The sequence below is a fragment of the Thunnus maccoyii genome, chromosome 21, assembly GCF_910596095.1.
Source record: "Thunnus maccoyii chromosome 21, fThuMac1.1, whole genome shotgun sequence".
In the NCBI taxonomy this organism is placed as follows: domain Eukaryota; kingdom Metazoa; phylum Chordata; class Actinopteri; order Scombriformes; family Scombridae; genus Thunnus; species Thunnus maccoyii.
In genome coordinates, this window is record NC_056553.1 from 14,552,206 (window position 1) to 14,571,237 (window position 19,032).

General features: G+C 39.3%; 2 protein-coding genes across 3 annotated transcripts in view; one reads left to right on the forward strand and one right to left on the reverse strand.

Moving 5' to 3' along the window:
* rttn (rotatin) overlaps nt 1–2,207 on the reverse strand; it is a 32,464-nt gene extending 30,257 nt beyond the window's left edge. For both annotated transcript variants that reach the window (XM_042399235.1, XM_042399234.1), the window contains exons 1-6: nt 2,051–2,207; nt 1,543–1,730; nt 992–1,181; nt 805–903; nt 569–659; nt 138–252 (exon numbers count right to left, since the gene is read on the reverse strand). In XM_042399235.1, coding sequence (XP_042255169.1) covers nt 138–252; nt 569–659; nt 805–903; nt 992–1,181; nt 1,543–1,730; nt 2,051–2,081 — 714 coding nt within the window. In that variant the 5' untranslated portion in view covers nt 2,082–2,207. The remainder of the gene's footprint in view (nt 1–137; nt 253–568; nt 660–804; nt 904–991; nt 1,182–1,542; nt 1,731–2,050) is intronic.
* Nucleotides 2,208–7,788: 5,581 nt separating this feature from the next.
* On the forward strand, nt 7,789–15,817 carry LOC121888455 (suppressor of cytokine signaling 6). Its single transcript, XM_042399960.1, has 3 exons — nt 7,789–8,205; nt 8,651–8,720; nt 10,310–15,817. The coding sequence occupies exon 3, from the start codon at nt 10,436–10,438 to the stop codon at nt 12,044–12,046; it is 1,611 nt and encodes a 536-aa protein (XP_042255894.1). The 5' UTR covers nt 7,789–8,205; nt 8,651–8,720; nt 10,310–10,435; the 3' UTR covers nt 12,047–15,817.
* The last annotated feature ends 3,215 nt before the right edge of the window (nt 15,818–19,032 follow it).

Consider the following 19,032-nt stretch of genomic DNA (forward strand, 5'->3'; position numbering starts at 1 on the left):
TTTTTGATTTCCCTCTGCTCATATCTTTAAGATAAACCAGCCAGATAAATATTTAGGTATCCATATTAACAATACTATGGTCAGCGCTTTATTCACCCAGGGCAAATCTTCTTATGAACACAGAAATGTAATAGTACCTTTACAATACTGGGCCTCTGCAGGAAGATCTCCGCAGGGAAGTCCTGCATAATGACATCACACAGAAGTTCGCATGTGGTCCGCACTAAGTTGGGGTTGCTGCTCCTTAAGGAACTGTTTCAAAAGAATTTGAGAACACAAACATGCTTAATACACAATAAACATCACTACACATTACCATGAATATGACTAAAGCCTAAATCCATAATAAAAAAAGCCTACTACTAAATAAATCTACACTATACTTTATTTTTCAAGCTTGGGCACTGTCAAGTACCAAAAAGTTGGCATTGCATTCTTTGGCAGATTCTTAGTTTGTGTACTTGTTCTTTGATAAAATATGAACTGAATTAATTCATAAACGTGTTAATTTTATATAGCATTTTAATTAGGCATATAACAATAGGCAAATACATAAATTGTCTCTCACCTCTCATTGGATGACAGTATGTGTCTGTCTGTGTTTGTCAAAGTAAGCCACGGAAACACAGAAAACTTCAAGCATCGCACAGACTCATGCACTGTACAACACAGGAAGATAAAAGATGTAAAATAGTGAGGAATTAACTGAAAAAATATGATGCACAACTTTTAGATGAAGTCGAGGCAATAAAAAAAACTGAAACCCAACATACCAGGAAATCTGAAATAATGCATTAAAAGTACCTGCTATTTTCTGAGGAGGCAAATCTGCAGGGCTTGGTATGCTCTTGTAGAAATACCCCATTTTAGGAAAATGTTCTTCAGGTGGAACAACTGTAGGCACTACAACAGAGACACCACATTTGTTGTTGAGCTCTATTTTGTAGGCGACAAACTGTAAACACAAAATATTCGGTTTAAGTTGCAACACCTGTTGGAGATGTAGTACGCTGTCTGTGTGAGTAGACCATCGTATGACTAGGGAGTAGCTCAGGTAGCTGGAACAGCTGGTCCAGGGTACCATCGATGACAGCTCGCAGTCTGGGTTCCACATTAGGAGACAGTTGGGTGAGGAAGTCCACCGCCCCAACGTCTCTCAGCATCTGTGCTGCACTGGGATGCTTTGAAGACAAAAAGTAAATAGTCATAAAATGAAAACTATTAATTTACACAAAAAATTACAGTGTCATGTTCGGTGTAGCAGTTTAAAAGTACTTAACATGGTTCTGTTGCTATCAAAATGTAACCAAGCAAACCTCCCTACATCCATGCCTCTGCTAATATTGCATCTAAATCCTTTGATTGAGTCTTTGATTGATTGTCTGATAAGCTTTTAAAAGATACAGGCTCAAGTCAAGGTAAAATACATTTACTGTATATCATTTTCTTTTTCTATAGGATCAGCTCCTAAAATAAACAATAAACCTCTAGCCACTGTCCTTCACATCAATCTTCTAGTAAGATATTTAAAATGTAAGATACCTTTGATAAAGTTGAGAGCAACTCAAGAGCCTCCTCCTTCATTGGCACCTCGGGGAAATTGAACCACTCCAGGAGATACACAAACAGCATCCTCTCTTGGACAATGTCAGACACGGAAATCAGGGAATGGTCCAGCTTACAGATGATGCTCTTCAATGCTCGGACTCGTATCTCCACCAAAGAGTGGCCTATAGTTGATTTTAGAAAGTATTCAGTTGAGAAGACACATTAACGTACATTAGCGAAGTTGAGTTTTTAGCTAATCAACTGTTTAGGGAAGTCTTACTGACTTGGATTTCTTCGCTAACTTTAGCGATGAAATAAATTCTGTATACTAGGATACGTTTTACGTAACGTAAAAACAGCTGCAGATAAAAGTACAGGCAACCTGAAGAGATTTGTTATCGTTAGCTAGCATGCAAGTGGCTAAAATTAGGTAGCGTTAAGTGAGTGGGTTTTGTCATAGTAAGTTCAGGTAAAGTCAGCATTCAAAACTACATTTGCCTACCTATTTTCTTTATAAGTGGAGATAACTCCATGTCCAGTGTATGTTGCGTCTCTCTGTGTATAAACCAGGTTGAAAAGGCTTCAGAAACGGTACAGGTTTGTCAGTTTAGTGAGGGGTTGTCTGCCAGTGTCATGTCAACAACGTCTGCCCGGGTCTGTTTTCAACAAACGCGCCAGCGTCACTACACTTCCTGTAGAGGACCAGGGTGCGTTCAGGAGCCTCAACTGTGTAGGAGAAACTGAAAGGTACACAACAGCTACAGCTGTATACATAAAGATCCCCTCCAGATATGTTTTAAGATGTATATAAAACACTCTACTTTGAATAATAATTTGTGTATAATATGTTTTTCCACCTTAAAAAGTTAAATTATCTATTGAAATTCTTAAAATGACATCTACTCCCCCCCCTCATTAAAAAACAATTAACTGATTGACACAAGAAGTCTCCTAGTTCACTTAAAAGTCCATTCTCTGTGTATATGTACTGGAGGTTTCACATTTCTGCACCACACTTGTGTAAGCTGCATACTGGACCACGTCTGTCTCCCAACTAGTTGTGATGTCACAAATCCTGCTCATTAGATACACCCCTTAAACTCAGAACTTTCCTCCTTCAGCAGACAAATGTGAAAACAGCCTTCTAACTCTGCACAGTAAAGCTCAAATACTCAAGTGAAGTAACAAGAAGAAAAAATAATTTTTGAGTGGAGGGGGGCTTTAATTTTAATTATAAATACTGCAGCATTTTACAGGGATCTGAACAACAGACATGCAACAATAAAGGTCCAAATTGACCACAAATCATCTGTGCCCAAATTGAAGCTGCATAGGTAAAACAAAATAACTGTCAAACACATGCCAGAAAACTGCATGGACAAATATGAACAGCGGTTAGAAAACTAGCCAAAAGCGATGTGATTGATATAAGAGGTTGACAAATACTGATTTGTGGCATATCTATCTCACCTAATCTTTTGAAATGTTATGTAAACACACTGAAGTGATTTTTCTTGCTGGGAAAATCAGTGTTTCAAGGCATGCCTTCAAAATTATTGACGGCTTTTGCATTGCTGACATATTGAGTGAAGTTTTGACAGCAGCCACATTATCCTGTCATTAAATTAATCTTCTCAAACACTGATGTCCTCAAAAATCAAAGTTGATGTGCACTGCCTCTCCACACGAGTGTAGGCATAAATTCTTTTCATACTCTGTGTGTAAGTTAATCCAATTGCACGTGATCTCACACTTGAGATGTGATGTGGATATGATCAACCGACAGGGTGATAATTAACAAACCTAGCAAATGATAATTTGATAAGATAATAATATAATCACACAGCATGTGAGAATTCTGGAGGGATTTAAGCCCATAATTAATTTGGCCGCATACTGTATGTTCTAATGTCACACAGATTCTTAAACTGTTTGAGCTGTAGAAGGAAAATGACAATTTTTGCTTTCATAATGTGTTTTATGTGGGTCTTATAGCACACATACTGTGTAGGTACATTTATCCAATTTTCCTCCCCCAACTCCCCCTCAAGTAGCTTCAAAGTTAACTCAGTATTTTATTCACAGTCATTTCTATCACATACTGTATGCACTTGTTCCAGAGCTTCATATATCATGTTTACTGCACAGAGCCAAATATTCAAATACTGGGTGCTGTTTTTTATGGCTGTACCATTCCACAAAATAGAAAATCATCTTATCCATGTGTCCCTGTAATTATGTGTGACGTTTTCTTTGGAAACCTTTGCATTTAGACCAGTGTTTGAAATAGTTTTGTGAGTTGGAACACAGCTTCTCTGCACAAAAACCATACTGATGAACCTGTCAAAGGGTCCATTTTGACCTGAAGAGGTTAAAAGATTTATTCCAGTCCTCCCAACCTCTGATAGAGTGTACAGGACTGAGTTTTATGAATGTTTTTGACATTCCACAGATGTACAATGAGAATACATTGCAGCCTCTTTCTGACACCCTACATTTCAGTTCAGACAACAGCCCCTCTTGTGAGGGAGAGCTCCTACATCTGAACATCTGAAGAGGTCTTCTTTACTCACTGAAAAATACATTGCCATGGGTCAGACTAGGAGTTCTCAATATTAGCTGAGTCTGCTCCAAACAGTAGATCACATCATTTCTGTTTGACAAGCACTGTATGTCTTGAATCATTTGTTAGCACCGGCTGCAGACAGGAAGCAAAACTTCACTTTAAATAAATGAAAACATGGGATAAGGTGTATGTCATTCACACCTGTATGTTTGTCCATCAGACGATGCTTTGCCACCAGATGTGTTTTGTATAATATTACCTCATGTCCTAAAAACTGCAGTCATCCCTTCAGTCATATTCCTCTTAAACATTTTTGTCACTCCAAGCTATATAAGTACGTATTTGGCTTGAAGGCCTACTTTGTGTTTTGTACACTAACCTTTTAATTGCCCGAGTTTTCAAATGCAATTTAATGAGTTTTAACATTGTAAATTATACGCAAAATCTGTCAGTCGTTTTACATCAGGCTAAATTACTCATATGCCAGAAACCACCTCAGGCTGTTCATGAATGTAAGCCTGATCTCTGAGAGGAAACCATGCCAATTTAAATACTTTGAAGCCAGATTTACTCTCCTCAGTCTGGTGGAAGCATCTCTGTCTCTGGACTCTCATCTTGGTTAAAGCCGATCATAAACCATCATGTAGCAGACTAAAGCAGAGACTAAATATTGTATCTAGCAATAAAGGTAGTAATAAAAATAGAGTTTTTAAAAGACAAGCCTCAAACATACAGTAGAGCAAAATCATAACATATTGCTGTATCTGCATAGGACTTCATAGAAATAGAAATAGAAATGTGAGGATGCAGATGTAACATAAACATGTAAGTCTATTATCAAACGCTTTGCAAGAGCTGTCGCATATGCAATAGCATTGGTTGTGACCTATATAGCTTTTCATGCATAAAGCAAGGTTAAATCAGCTAATTAATCATATCATTATTGTAATTTTCCAAAATTCAGCACCCCATATGGCAACAAAATACAAGGAGCTACTACCAGAATTAATAATGTGAAATCAAGGGTGACGTTTTAACAGACCCAAAGAACATATGCGTGCATAGACAATGCATTCATTGTGTTAACCATGCAGCCAACTGGCCTGAGATCAAGTCTCTGTAGCTGAGTCATTACATTGTATGTGGACACAGTTGGTGCAACAGTAATTAAAGCCATCTAAGGAGGGAAAAGGGGATAAGAAGGACAGGTTTAGCCATGGGTCACTCATTGAATTTTAAATATTGCAAAACAGAAATCTGCTGAAATCAGTGAGGCACCAAAACAAGGAGGCAGAGGTGTGGGCATTATTCTCACCATAAATGCTCAGACTGTATTTTGAGGCAAACCCTTCCTATGTTATTCCACATTCATCCCTGAAACAAAACCCAAGTGGTCCCACTGGCCCTGTCACTGTTTGACATGCCTGCTGTACCCGTCTTCCGCTCCACTGCAAGTGGTGAGGATATGAGGGTAGGCACTGAGGGGCCCCCGACAATCCCCGATCGACAAAGGGAGTCAAGTCAAACGACTGAGTCAAACTGAAGCAAGCGCAGACATATTGAGCAAATAATTTATGGCTGATACAGCATTCATTTGAAATTAAGATGAAACACAGGGAGCTTCCCCACATGTATAGGTATCTCATTAAACAGTGTGGCCTATACCTCATGTGTACAATGTTCCACATTGACTTGAGATTCAATGTTTTGAGTCATGCTTATACATACATCCAAATTCTTTTGGAAATATTGATTTTTAGAGAAAGAGAGAGAGAGAGAGAGAGAGAGAGAGAGAGGTGCTCTGGAGGCTCTCATATGTTTTGCACTGCAGTGTCAGGCAACATCATGCAGATGCTTAATTCCAATCAAACTATTACAGCAAGATTTAATTTACATAAAAACTAAACAGACTGCTATTAGTAAGCTAACTTTTGATATGTTTATCCTGTCGTGAGAATCAGACTGGGGTGTGCCCGCAGCTGAATATTTACTTGTTTTTACTGTCTGGCAACAAATATCAACCAGACTAAAAGTTTGTTTGTCAGGTCTAATTTAGCATGTAGAAACATTGCATCCTTGCTTTCCAGTGTCCTTGGTGCTATATCTAAGAGCTGCCACTCCTCTTCCCCCCCACACCCCCACCACCACCACCACCCTCCCCTCCTGTGCCAACACATCAAGAGAAGGCAGCCAGATCAACCCTAATAGGGCCTGGTAATTAGAGTCTTTGCATAGAGCCTGTCTACACACAGTTGCCCTAAGCAGGTTGGGGAAGGACTGCCATACACTTGACAGTGTGGAAAAAACAATGTAATGTTCAGCATATGAACCAAATTAGCCTGGCAGTGGTAAACACAATTTACTTTAAAACAATACTGACACTAATTAGGCAACCAATGTATCATTTCAGAGTTCAAGTTTTAGTTGCTATATCAAATACTTGAAAATACTTGGAGAGTCTTGAATACAAATTAGAGAGACCTCTATGCATAACGGCTAAGCACAGCCAACATTAGGGGGAAAAAAAGAGTAGTGGTTGATATTTCAGTACAGTAACTATCTGTAGTGGAAAATGGAATCCTGATTATTGCACTGAGAGAAAGATTTTTCACTCCAAACTGATCAAGTTGTGAGTCAGGACGCCATAGTAAAAGAGTGTTATCCCACAAGCATACTAATTTTTTTATAACCTAAACCACACATAAAAGAAAAGTTAATTGTGACATATTTTTAACTGAGTGTCTTCATATACAGCTGGTTACACACACTCCTCCTGCCAGTGCAATCATAGTTAGACTGAGCAGAATGTGGTTGAACAAAACAAAGAATATTTGAAATCAATGAGTTGTGAGAAATGTTTCAATGTCACATTTCTCTTCATGATACAATAAAGACTGTCTATAAAAGACTGATCTACATATTAGCGGTTTTGAATAAAAATTTCACTAAAATTTATAATCTCACTAAATCTTCCTGTGCTGCAGTTGTCCAAGTAACATGGCTCATGCATTTAAAAACACAGTCTGAGGGAGTGCAGCAGCACCTTAACAAAAATAATCATTTGTACAAATAAATTCAAATTTATTTCAGAGACTATAGTTAATAATTTCATGTTGCACAAGGATTCATGTCTCTGCTGTAATGAGTGAGGTGAATAGGTAACTTTCTGCAGCAACCAGTCCCTATTCCAGCAAATTCCCTTGTTCGGTCTTTTTTAAGTGGTGGGTTATTTAAGAAGGGGCAAGTGTTAGTTATACATTTCCCTGCCCAGACGTTTTGTGCTTTGAGTCCCCATCTCAAACATTTTACGCCACACCAATTGTTCCTTTTATTAAATGGGGGAAAATCCTATCACTCATGTCTGCAATGGATATTATTAATTAACATGTAAAAATATGCCACATTTTTGTTATTTGCAATGGCACAAAACATTCCAATGTCTATATTACGATTTTTTTCCTTTTTTTCTACCAGTCATTAATTTGCTGAGCAGGTCAAATCATTTTACATACTTGCTATGTTAAAATATACATTTTTTATTTATTGATTTCTTGATTTAATGAAAATATGTAGATGATGTGTAGGTGTCACGGTTGCACAGAATTTTATTTAGTGATTTCTTGATTTAATGAAAATATGCAGATGATGTGTAGGTGTCACGGTTGCACAGGGGCTCTGGCTCTGGGATGTAGAAACTTGATGGAGCTGCTGTGGGTCTGAATCTGCTCCCACAATTCAACAGGCAACAAAGGAAGAAAGGAAGAGGCCGTGAGCTACTAAGTGTTAGCCAACCTAGACAGAAAGGTGCCACCTTATTGTGTCATTCTAGTCGCAATGTATAACCGCACGTTTAGAGAAGTATACAATCCGGCCACATAAACGCTTTACTCTTTTGTTTGGACGCAGGAGGCGACTAAAGGGAAGGTAACGTTGTATGTTTTCGACAGCTAGCTGATTGGCTTAGGTAACGTTAGTAAAGCTAACATTAGCCAACAATCGTCAAGGAGCGAACCTTTCATGAACGTCTTGTACAAAACAAATGCCAACACCACTGGGTTGTTTCACCCAGTAAGAGGAGCAGAAGTGACCGGGTAAGAGACTTCTAAATGTGCATATTTGATGAATGTTTATATATGACGAATTTGCTTTGAAAGCAAATATGCTAGCAAATCACTTAGCCTACTAGCAAGCTAACATCTGTTAGGTTGGCAGGCTATATTGAATAACGGTGCTTTGTGTTTTATGCTCTTTATATCTAAACCATACTAAGTGAATCGTTGAAGCACTGTTTCAGAATTTCGACACTAAAGCCTTAAGCTAACACACGTAGCTTAGCTAAAGGCATGGCGTTGTGTGTGCGTAATGTTAGGCCTTGCCAGGTCAGGACAAACCTTGCTAACGTTGCTGTTACAGATAAGTTATCCTAACTGATGATATAGTTACATGTTAAGGATTTTTTTCCACCGTAAATACATATGTAACATTCAATCAGAAGAATAGAACTTTTATAATGAGCTGCCTTTTTGTTTTTCATAGTATCAAATGAAAGGTGGTGGAAGTGGAACTTGACCCATCCAACTGAGTCACCATTTTCCTGCACATAATGGTGAGTAATCAGATTGCAGCTGTCTTGATTTATCAAGCTGCTTTATTTGGGTGCCTTAAGTGGCACATGTCTCTAGATACATGTTAAGTCTGGCTTTTGCAGAGCTGTCATAGTTTTTTTTCTTCTTCTGTCAGATGAAAAGACATTGATTGATATTAATTTCATAAAATCATGACTGTCACTCCTCAGTATGGTCACTGTGTATTTAAGCAATGACACATTTTATGCTGTTTGATTTTGTAGATAAGCACATCAAATTTGACATGATATAATGACTGAAGTTAAAGTGCTGTAGTGTGAGGGTTTTCACATCTATGTTGCATGAGCAATGTAGGAATTGCAGCTTTTTTTTAATACATCATAATGAACAATGCAGCAGGGCAGTAATCCTAAACATACATGCTAAGCAACCAGAGAGTTTTTAGGAACAAATAGTGGAAGTTGCATATGCCTGGCAGGGAAAACACCAAACATCTGTACATAAACATGCACAGATGCTTGGTGTTTACAAAACTCATAGTTCAGATTGTATCATGATTTTGAGTCACAGATCAGATCATTTTTCGGATCAGTAAAAAAAAAAAGGGGGGGGGACAAATATAACTTTGATTTTCATTTATTCTCTAAAACACTTAAAGCAAGGAACTTTTGCCCATGATCTTAAATGAAAACAACATTCAAGATGTCCAGTGTTTTAAATAAAATCTTAAACTATATAAAATATTCAATATTCAATTGTTAAGTTAAAGTGCAATATGAGACATGATACCTTCTTCCTTTAAATATGGTAGTGAATGAAAAAATAGCCTGTCTCCACATTATCAAAACTTGATAACATACAAACATGAACACATGTCTTGTCCTGCAGCTTAGCTTGTTGAACAAGCCACCAAACATACATTCACTGGGGAAAAGTGCACTGCTAACATTGGTTAGCAGCTTGATAGCTAAACAGCATGTAAACATATCTACAAATGTCACTTTGGACCTGTTATATGCTGGTTTGGTTCTTACTCTTCAAAATCCCTGTTAGTGACTCGCCGTCTGTCCATGACTTGTAGCTACAGCAGTTTGTTTACTTTGTCTCCAATGAGACATTGAATTTTGCAAGTAATCTGCGGTTCACATGTGTGCTGAACCGTGAGGGGCGATCCATACGGATCAACTCCGTTCAGTTACACCACTATGTTTATGGGTCATAGACTTGATAAAAAGTTAGTAATGAATTGCAACCAAATCTCAAATATGATGACTTTATTTAGTATGTCATTTGTCTCATGCATTTTATTTTTTTCTACAAATGTGGGTATATAGATTGTGTATAAAAGCAGCTGATATTCCTAGCCTGTTCACCCATGAGTGTAAAAACTTCCATATTAAAGCTGATGGTTAGCACTTAACCTCAGAATCGCTGCCACTGTCTGAAAACCAACAGACTGAAATTAATAGATCTGTTGTCATTACTTCTGTTCTGTGTGATAAGCTCTGTAGTTTGCGTTATGTTGTTAATGGGCATAGGTCGTTTTTGTTATGAACATGATTTGTGAAAAACTCAAAATATTCTGTTTTGTTTGTTTTTCTTTCTGCAGGGTTCGGTGGCTCCACTGTATGCATGACTTGTTTTGTGTGGCCTGATGGGAGGATACTGTGGATAGTACTTTCATCAGGATACAAGGAGAGCCATCCCATGCCCCCACTTTGGAGGGCCTTTCAGAATGAAGAAGATAAGCCTTAAGACCATCCGCAAGTCCCTCAGCATAAAGGGCAAGGAGGAGGGGGACTTTGTCATGCTCCCGCAGCCCTCAGTGACCACAGAGTTTTCTAAGGAGGAGTCACTTTTTGGGGGCTGCTACACCAAAGACCTTTCAGGCTGTGATCTTGGTGGGGAAGAGGACAAAAGTGGCCAGAATAAGGGCCGGTCCAAGAGTGAGAGCCTGATGGGATCACTAAAGAGAAGGCTGTCTGCCAAGCAGAAGGCAAAGGTGAAAGGTGGCTCCTCTGCCATAGGCTCAGTGGACGATGAAGACACCTTCTCATCCTCTTCTGTGCCCATTAGCTTCAATGAGGTGAAAGCCCAGAGACCTCTAAGATCTGCATCACTACGAAGTCACCATTATAGCCCCTCACCATGGCCTCTGCGGTCAGTCAACTCTGATGAGGCGTGTATCAAAATGGAGGTAAAAGTCAAAGCCATGGTTCACTCTCCTAGCCCTAGTCCCAATTTAAATGGTGTCAGGAAAGAATTTCATGATTTCCAGATGGAAGGGCTCTTTCAGGACCAAGCTGAATCATTAAAGAATCTCCAGCAGCCACAAAACGGCGAGCTGCATCTAAATATCGATGAAAATGATGTGCCTGTGGTGCTGGGGTTGACGCCCCAGGACTACATCCAGTACACAATGCCTTTAGATGAGGGAATGTACCCGGAAGGGTCCCACTCCTTCTGCCTGGACAGCTCCTCTCCTATGGAGGTGGTGGCTGAGGCAGACAATGGGTCCCTCCACACAGACCAGGGACAGGAGGAACATGAACTAGTAAGTGGGATGCCACCAGATCTTTTCATGGAAACCTCAGTTAATGGTCTTCTCATCGGTTCTGCTGGTGTGATGCTCCAAAGCTCAAGAGTAGAGGTCCCACCTCCCCTCTCTCCTCTCCTGCCGCCCATGATGAGTAATGGACATATTCCCAGGACTTTTTCGGGGTTCAGCTCTTCAGACAGCCAGGTAGCTGAGAGGGTAAGACACCATCTCAACTTTGACCCAAATTCTGCTCCTGGAGTCAGTCGGGTTTATGACTCAGTCCAGAGCAGTGGGCCCATGGTCGTGACCAGCCTAACAGAGGAGCTGAAGAAGCTGGCGAGACAGGGCTGGTACTGGGGCCCAATTACACGCTGGGAGGCAGAGGAAAAGCTGGTCAACTTAGCTGATGGTTCATTCCTGGTCAGAGACAGCTCAGATGACAGGTACCTGCTCAGCCTGAGTTTCAGGTCACAGGGCAAAACTCTCCACACCCGCATTGAACACTCCAATGGACGCTTCAGCTTCTATGAGCAGCCTGATGTGGAGGGACACACGTCCATTGTTGACTTAATCGAACACTCTATCAAAGACTCAGAGAATGGAGCTTTTTGCTATTCCAGGTCTCGCTTACCAGGGTCTGCAACCTACCCTGTCAGACTAACCAACCCAGTATCTCGGTTTATGCAAGTGCGTTCCCTGCAGTACCTTTGTCGCTTTGTCATTAGACAATACACAAGGATAGACCTAATTCAGAAACTGCCCTTACCTAACAAGATGAAAGATTACCTGCAGGAGAAGCACTACTGAGGACACAGACAGGACAGTGGTAGCAATTTGCACTTTTGTGTTCAGTTAAGAGATTTAAACAAGGTTTACAGACAACCATAGTTTTGAGATGATTGGTTCTGGTGGCTCTTGATTTGTGTCCAGGTGACTCCGTCACTGTTTAGTCCTCCATTCCACTGTTCTGGGGTTTTAAGCTGGTTTTAGGAGGCTCTGTTTGCAGAGACAAAGGCCAACAGATAATCTATTGCAAAAAATATAGAAGAGGTGTACAGTCAAGTTATCTTAGTTGCATACATAAAGTGCAGACATAAGGCATGCATTGAAATGTATGGTAAAGTGTAATATCCAGCTGTGCAAGAAGAGCAGGTTTTAAATCTTCATTGGGCCTGTGAAAAAATACATTTTCATTCCAAATTTCACATTAGCTGGTATTGGTGAACTTGAGAATTCATTTAATTTTCCACTAAATTGTACATTTCGAAGATGATTTAAAGAATTAAATAGCATTGCTAAAATTAGATTTGTCCATTTTAAAAGAGTACTCCACTGATTTTGCATTGCACCCCTATAAAACAAGGTTTAAAATCAGTGCCACAGAACCAGAAACCTTTTTTTTTTTTTTTTTTTTTTTTTTTTCCCTCCACACATTCTTCCTCCTTCTCATAACCTGGTGCCTACATTCCTCACAATCCAACTCGACCACTGACAGTTCTGTTGGAGACTCGGGTGTGCTATGCTTTTTTTTCGAATTCCGCACACCTATATTTTATTTTTTTAATTTTTCAAATTTGTAGTCTTCAGAGTGAGGACAACAAGTGACATCACTTGAAGCAAAATTCATCAAACTTTGTGCAGCTCCCCCTGGAGCTACTTTCTTTCACATATGCAGTACTAGCCCCTGTTACCTGTAAACAGAGTTTAATGTGTAAAATCGGTGGAGTTCCCCTTTTAGCTCTTTGCAGACTGACCAATTTTGATCATCTTTTGCATTTTATTGCTTGTCAGATTATGTGCCATTACCACCTCTCTCAACCTGTTTAAAATGCATACTATGTCATTAGTCAAATAGCAAGCCAACCTGTGATTTTCATGTCAAACTGAAGAAAAACCTCATTTTCACCGGAAACTGCATTCATGTTGTAACCAGATTATTTTCAAACTTAACTATCTATTCAGTGGATGCAGTTTTTTTTTCATACAGTATCCTCAGACACAGATCTGGATTTCGCTTAAAAGTTGTAACACTCACCAAAACACTATATTAAAAGAATCTTGTAAAACTTGATAAAATCTGTTTCAGAGTCACAAGGGTGACCCAGGTCCATGGTATTAACATTTTGTAGCAAAAGCTGTCCAAAATTCACCAGTCTGTCAGAGGTTTTAAACAGTTTGGTCAGAGAAGAAGCTTTAAATTGTATGGCTGCATGTAGCCATTGTATAATACGCAAGCCTAAAGGTACTGATAATGCTGGATTTTCATGTCGTGCTGTTTGTAGAAACAGCATTAAGTTGATGTATAGACCTTTTTGAAAATAAGTTAACATTAAAGTAAATCTTTCTGCATTAGGAATGTTACAAAAACTGCACTGCAGCTCAGGCCTAACAACTTTGTCACTATCTGTAATGCTTGTATCCGCATGTAGTAAAGGCTTTAAGACTGTCCATTAAGGGCACTTGACTTGATCTAAATGAGAGAAGATGTCACACAGTAAAATGCTAAAGATTTTGGCTGTGTTGTTTAAGTGCAACTCTGAGTAAATGGTTGTTTAATGCACAATTGCATTTAACTTAGGCAGTTTATATGTAAAGAAAATTACCCTCAATTACACTACAACTTAAACGGACCACCAGTCAATTGACCTGAATCTGTATGTAGGTATGGCTGTTTCTTAGTCTCTTGATGTCAGCAAAGAGCTGGACCCAGATCAAAGGAATCACAAAAATGAGTGGTGGTGTGAGCTTAGGTAAAAGGATTTGGGAAAGCCAGAGGTTAAGTCCTCCTTGCCATCTTGGAGTGATGCCAAGGTTTCAGCATACAACAAAAGTTCCATCACAGCTGCATGGCATCATTAATGTCATATGGGTTTGAGGGACTTTTTTTTTTTTTTTTTTAAATAACAAAAAAAAAAAAGCATAAATTTTTGCCATCGTCCCTACAGAGCTCCACCACCCCACAGATTGTCTCTCTACTGGGCTGTTCGTACCAGAGTAAAGGGAAGAGCACACAGTATGCTACGCAAGTGCTTTATATGGATACTTTGACAGGGAATTGTGTTTTCACATTATGAATGAGCATCTTTTTTGACATCAGTGTCCTTAAAAGTATTTGGAAATGGTCTCTCGGACAACTTTGGTAGGTCGTTAGCGCATAGTTCTAGTTTTTAGTTAGCTGGAAATGTTGGTGTCTGTTACCATGAATCTAGCACAGCAGAAATTAGATAGGAACTTTGACTGGTGTTGCATGTTTAAAGTCTTAGCATTTTAAAAGCTTTGAGTTGTATAGGAATGAAGGGTCTAGGTTGTGTTTGGCTGTGTAGAGGGATGTTTTTTTTCTGTCACAAACATTGGCTGGACATTTTGTGTACAAGAAATGTATTTTTCTTTTAGAATCCTTTTAGTGAGTTGTTTTTTTTTGTGACATTTGCCATCTGGGGGATGGGGCTGTACAAAAGGAATGTACGCTTGTTTGAGGTATCCATTTTATCTGCCTGCAGACCAGTTTTCAGAAAGCATGAGAATCATAAAAACATTGAACCGTTTTTTTGCACTTGAATATTCTCCATTGACATGCTTGGATCCTCTCCTACCTATAGTTGTCCTTCAGATGGCGGATTTAAAAAAAAAAAAAGAAAAAAAGAAAGAAATAAAGTCACACATTTGTCCTTATCTGCTCATATAACTGTTTAGATGAAATCAAGATTGTTTTGTTTTTGTCATATCTGTGGGATATAAAGGGTAAGGCACCAGCATCATATCAAAGCCTCTGCTTATGCTCATGGGCTGTCAAGGAATGGGATCATGGCAAGAATGTGGATGTAAATTTGATTTTACTCTTTCTTTTTGGGTGTATGTGTTGAAATGTGAAAGTAAAATGTTAGTCTTTTTTTAATACAATGTTCTTTTAATTGTATTTCCATTTTAATTTGCAATTTGTCATCACATTTTGACAAGCAGGAACCAGTTTCATATGGTGTTGCTGCTGTGACTTTTCTAAATACTTTATTGTTTATTATTAAGCATTATTGCCTTCATTGTGTGATTCCAGAGGTTGATGCTTGTTCAGACTGCTGAAGCATTTTGAATTGATAACAGCTGTTAAGCACTTAACAAGCTCCAACATTTTTTTTTTTTTTTTTTTGGTGCATCTCGGTGAGTGAAGGTGATTGTTTACAGCATTATGTTTGGAAATGCCCCTCCCTTCCCTTCCCCGTTTGTTTACCTTCTCTCACATGAACATCTTGGTACAATTTGAAGACTCTTTATTTCATTTTAATGTGTTATACACATTTGTGCTGCTTATGGATATGATTGCCTTTCTTGTATTTAACAATGGGGAAATAGAATGTCACCAATTTTAGATGTATGTACACATAATGACTTTGGTTATCATCTTGGGAGAGCAAAGCAGATTTGCAATTTGTTAACAACTGTGTAGTCAGTTAAAAGAGCATTAGTAGCGATTAGTAAAACCCTCTGTAGAATTACCAGTTCACTCCAGTTTACATTGGTTGTCAACTGTCAACTTTCCAAAGTAGATGGTCTTTTTGTATTTTTTTTTTTTTTTTTCTTTTTGAAAAAAATCAACAGTGATTTATTGCACATTTTGGATACAGTTCAAGAGTTTTTTGTATCTGCCAATTATAAATTATAAATAAAAACTATATTCTAAAAAAAATTTTTTTGTGGTTTCCAGAATTTCAGTTTGTGTGGAATGATAAAAAGGCAACAAGCATTACAATCATCACTCATACATAAAATTGCAGTGTTCGTATTGGACTCTAGCTTGGACCTGGTGATGTACTCAACTGGAGCTTGATCATGCTTGCAGCTGTGTTAATAGATAAAATCATGGAGGTCATAAGGGGTTTCTTTTCACAGTGGGGACGAATTGGCAGCTAATCCCAGTGCTCTTGTTGCTTAATTTACAGAGACAGTCCAGGCGGTCTTTAAATACACCCGAGTGAAACGCAGACTCTGGGGAAAGATTAGCAGCATTGCTACTATCCTAGCTTTAACTTCATTTTAAGTTGACTCTGGAGAAACACTAAGTGAGTTCTTGTGTTGCAGAGTCGGAGGAGAAGATGGGGGCAGGGTAATAGTGTCAGGTTTGGACTTGGATCTGCTAAAACACGGTCTGCATGATGATGAGGTAGTCTTTGTTAACTGCTGTGTCTGACAGGGCTCTCCAGGCAGCTGAGGTGAAGATACACAACTGTTTACTCTCTCTGCCCGGCTACGGATGATTTATTCATGGCACACACTGGTGGTCGCATGTCATATGGAGATGCCTCCATCATAAAAGGACTCATCTCTGCCTTCCACTGTTACTTTTTTTGTAATTTGCAGATTTTCAAACTGTTTATATTCAGAATTTAGTGGGAGAGGTTTTTTACTTTGCTGGGAGAGTACAACTTGTCATGACGTGACACACAGCATCTCACCGGTTTTGGGTTTGTGCGCAAACATTGTGATGTTCACCCTGTTGATTTCACCACCTCATACCCAGGATGTTGCCAACTTACCCAGAGTTCTTTTCTTGTGTTTGAAGGGAAGCTGTCAGTTGGCAAAATGTCAAATCTGTTGCTGTTTCAGTTAACATTGAAAATGATGCAAGTGAAAAAAATCTTGACAAATCAACATACATTTTAGCATATTTTGTCCCCCTCAGTTTAAATCTAGTTAAAATTTCATGTGGACTATTAACAACAAATATATATAAATAAATGTAGAAATGACAGGTTGTGGGTTTATAGGGTGACAGCAAGACTTAACAAGGTTATTGCTGGGAAATGTTACAGCACAAAACCACAACTTGTCATTTTTGCACATTGTTTTTGTGTGTGTGGATGAAACAAACATGATAAAATGTGTTAATAAGTGAGCTTTAGAGGTGCAGGTAGTCAGATTTTGTTACTTTTGTACAGAACCAGACAAGTGGTTTCTCCTGTTTCCAGTCTTTATGCCAAACAAGCAAAAAAAAAGCGCATTTCTCAAAATGTCAGACTATTCCTTTAAGACCTTGTTACAGGAGACATCTGGCCTGTTTGTCGTCTAGTGTTAGTCCTTATATTAAAACAGTCAATTTAGGGGTTATAGCAGATTCTAATCCTGCGTTTTGAGTTTTGGTGTATGCTGGTGGAGGATTGCTATTTATTTCCATTTGGATCATAGATTGTTTCTTTAAAACATGAATAGTCAGAGACAATGTTTGCAGTCCTTTCAGTGCATAATGCCGACACAAAAGTGCTCATTTGTGAGCAAATTTCTTCTCAGTGTGGTTCTTAGTTTGAAACTGTTTACTCTGGAGAATCCATCCATCACATGTCTGCTGTTTCAGATTGATGATCCATTCCTGCCATCTGGTGCGCCGCGTGGTGCAGCCATTTTTCACCTACAAACAGGGATGATGTTGACAGCTTGAATTAACCAGCAAACATATATATCGCTGTAAATAGTCATGCCAGGAAAACATTGGTGGGTCTAGCTGGTAATGATAAAGCCGAGATTACCTGCTGGCAACAGATGTCTTTCAGCCCAGAGTGAAAGGTTCAGCTCTATTAATGCTTGTGATCTCATGCCAGCAGTGCCATACACCACTGAGACCCTCTCCTTCTCTATCTATCATGCATTAGATGCCTCTGAACCTCAATTAGCCCTGTTAGAGAAGGGACTGCCTTCATCATTATCAGGTCCCCACTGAAACAACAGCTCATCGTGGTATTCATTGTGATCATTTCTCACAGTTGCCTATGTATTCGTGGAGAGCGTGTTTGTTGAAGTTCAGCTTGGTAGTTACCACTTTGTGTGTCTCACACTGTCGTGCTGTATACCTCCAGATCAAAATGCCTTTCATCACGGTCCTCTTCCAAAAAACCAATATCTCTCTCCCACACCAAGCAAAGATAGAATTTAGCAAACAAAGTGGATCTCACTGTGAACACAGAGGTACTAGCCTCAGCTACTCTCTCTGGAAAGAGCAAGTACTCCAGATCCTTGAGAAGTGAGCACGGTTAATGACCAGAAAATGGCGAATCCAGATGGCCTCAGCTACAGGGTGTCAGGGAAGAAGAAGCTGGCCAGTTTGATGTTTGATTGATAATCTGTCAAGATAATCATTCTTTTTGTGAGGGTCATTGCTGCTTGGCATTTTATATGATTAAGATGTGATTTATTTCAACTACTATGCTGTTCTTCGTAGTATTATTTGACAGCCGAAGGAAATGTAAATTAGCTTCCTGAGCTGTGAATAAACTATCTTTCAGAAAGATGTCTTTATAATTATAAATGGCAAAGGCATACAGGCTTTTTAATAATAATATGCAAGAATTGTGTGTTTATGTGCAGTGTGCATAGCTTCCAGTGCAGACTGAAGGCCAAGGGGAGTCGTGAGACAGTTATAATTATGTCATTAAAAGGAGTGACATCTGGAACTTGGGGGCCATCGAGTAACACAGAGTACCCACCTCCTTTCCTCCTTTGCCCCCAGTGACAGTGACAATCCACCACATCATCCCCCAGCAATCTGCCCATCCCTCACGTGGGAGTGAGGTGTGTGCGGATGTGGCTTGGTGGTAGGAAGGTGGGGTGGGAGTGGAGGGGGGGTTGAACAGGTGGCAGCCATCAGGAAATGGATGGGGAATGTTTTGAATGGGAAACTTGCCTCCATTCCTCACGAAGTACCTGGGTGTCTGCCCTTCACCAGTGGTCCAAGAGGCACAGCGAGGACGGGAGAGATGAAATGAGAACAGGTGGTGGTTTGTCGTTTAACGAGGAATGGAGTTCCCCTG